Source organism: Cariama cristata, unplaced genomic scaffold, assembly GCF_000690535.1.
Source record: "Cariama cristata isolate BGI_N322 unplaced genomic scaffold, ASM69053v1 scaffold17608, whole genome shotgun sequence".
NCBI lineage: Eukaryota > Metazoa > Chordata > Aves > Cariamiformes > Cariamidae > Cariama > Cariama cristata.
The window spans coordinates 7,918-9,963 of record NW_009631851.1 but is presented as its reverse complement, the minus strand read 5'-3'; the positions used below and the strand labels follow the sequence as shown (position 1 = coordinate 9,963).

The 2,046-nt window shown below is 48.9% G+C and overlaps 1 protein-coding gene across 1 annotated transcript in view; it reads left to right on the top strand.

The window, feature by feature from the left end:
- The window catches only part of PNPLA2 (patatin-like phospholipase domain containing 2), a gene marked incomplete at its 5' end in the record, with an annotated part of 9,908 nt that overhangs the window by 5,469 nt on the left and 2,393 nt on the right, over positions 1–2,046 (top strand). Inside the window, 3 exons of the mRNA XM_009706143.1 lie at positions 161–221; positions 1,165–1,332; positions 1,782–1,914. Coding sequence (XP_009704445.1) covers positions 161–221; positions 1,165–1,332; positions 1,782–1,914 — 362 coding nt within the window. The remainder of the gene's footprint in view (positions 1–160; positions 222–1,164; positions 1,333–1,781; positions 1,915–2,046) is intronic.

Sequence of the window (2,046 nt, the reverse complement as noted above, 5' to 3'; positions counted from 1 at the left end):
TCCTGCTCAGAGCCTGGGAAAAGCTGGTAAGGATGAGACTTGTCCTTAGGATAGCTCAGGAGTCAGGAGAATTCCTCTAAAGCCAACACTGAGCTGGGTGTTTGTTTTGCTCAGCCAGACTATCTCCAAATTACTTGCTCTTGCCTTCCTCTGCCCACAGGTGCTGCGGGATATGTGCAAGCAGGGCTACCGGGATGCACTGCACTTCCTGAAGAAAAATGGTAAGGCACTGGGTGTTTTGTAGGGTGCACTCACTTACGTCTTCTTGGTGCCAGGCTTGGTGCTTTGGCTTTGAGGATAGTCAGTGGTGCATATGAAAGGTGGAAGGGCAGAACTGAGCTGTGCCTGAGATATTGGAGTATGGAATTTCCATTAATAAGTCTATTTTAGCATTTCAGGAAGCAGAGATGGAGTGGACACCTTTCCAGTGCAATGTAAAAGGACTTTAACCACTCTGATACCAGAGCAGTGGTTTTGGCACACCTAATTGTTGAAGCTACTTAGCATGTGCTTAGTGCTAACACAAGTTGTTGGCACCAGTGCTATTTGGACCTCCTGCAGATACCCTGCTCCTCTTTAGACATCCCCTGGCTGCACATATATAATGTGGCACAGCAGTGCAGAGTGCAGGCATGCCCTCAGCAGCCGCCAGCCCCTGGCAGTTTGACACTACTGTTTCACTCTCTTCTACATACAAGCCCCGGACTGTCTTGCCTCCAACTGTTGTGGCAGGTTGAGTATGCGTTTGATGCCACCTAGTGTCAATTTAACAGCAGATCCAGCACATTTGCTTGCTGTGTGATACGTTCCTTACTTGGATAACAGCAGTCATGCAGGTGTGTTTGTGGATTAAACTGCGGGAGGGAAATCTTGTCTGCAAGACTGGCGACTGGCAGATTATAGCAACAAAACACTGTCAAACAGCACCCTGCGGTACTTCAAGGGGAAAAAGTTAGAATTTCTGGTGGGGAAAGAGAGGGTGATCTTAAAGCAGCAAGGTTTCTAGCTCTTTATGGTAAGCATTACAGTAGATGTAAGCTAAAGAGGCTGGGTATGATGTCTGTCTGAGAGAGGTTAGGGTGAACTGAGGACTAATACTCTAAAGGCCAGGCAAGGCAGGGCAGCTAGTTTGTATCATCCTTATGGTATAACTTCTCTTCTCAGGTCTCCTTCATCGTCCAAGTCCTGCCCGTCCTCTCCTTGCCATAGAAGCCCCCCCAGGAGAGAAGAAAGAGGAAGAAACACAAGCTGAGGACCAACTAGAAGACAATACTGCCCTTGCTGTCGTTGAAGAGCACATCTTTGAACACTTGCCTCCCAAACTGAACCAAGGTATGATCCAAAGGGAGAGATCCCAGGCAATCTTCCTGTGCTGTCTGGTCCGCTTCAGAGGATTACTGGGATGTGTGGGTATTGCTTGTGGCTGGGCTTGGCCATAGTCAGGGCTTGACCTGGCACCCGCTGATGGTTCAATGGAGTTGAGGCCTCTTAGATGAAGTTGAGGCTTGCCCTGTGGAGGCTGAATTGGGAGAGGTTGACTCATTTGACAGTGTCCTGCATGGTAAGGAGAGGAGGGGGTCTTGTTGCTTGTTCCTTTGGGAGTCTGATAAAGCTAAAAGCTGCTGTTCTCAGCTGTGCTCAGAGAATTACTACCCTGAGCAAGACTTCGGAAGAAGTGGAAGGTGGAGAGTGGAGACCTCAAGCTGGGTAACTTCTGGGGTATGGCAAGGAAAGGGATAGTCCCATTGGGGGGATTCAGCCATGTTTTCTTCTGTCTTCAGCTCTTCTGGAGGCTTGTGCTGAAAGAAGAAGTTTCTTGAGTGGTATCACCAACATGCTACCTATACGTGTGGCGACAGCAATGATGGTCCCCTATATGCTCCCTCTGGAGTCTGCAGTTTCCTTCACTGTCAGGTAGGCCTTTGGCTGGTTCCCTCAGTGGTGTTCTTCCGAAGTGCAGCAAAGTGTTTGATGTAGCTGGTGGAGCATGAATAGACAGAGAGTAAGAACCTCTCTAAATCTGTGGTGCCAGAGTTCCTGGGGAAA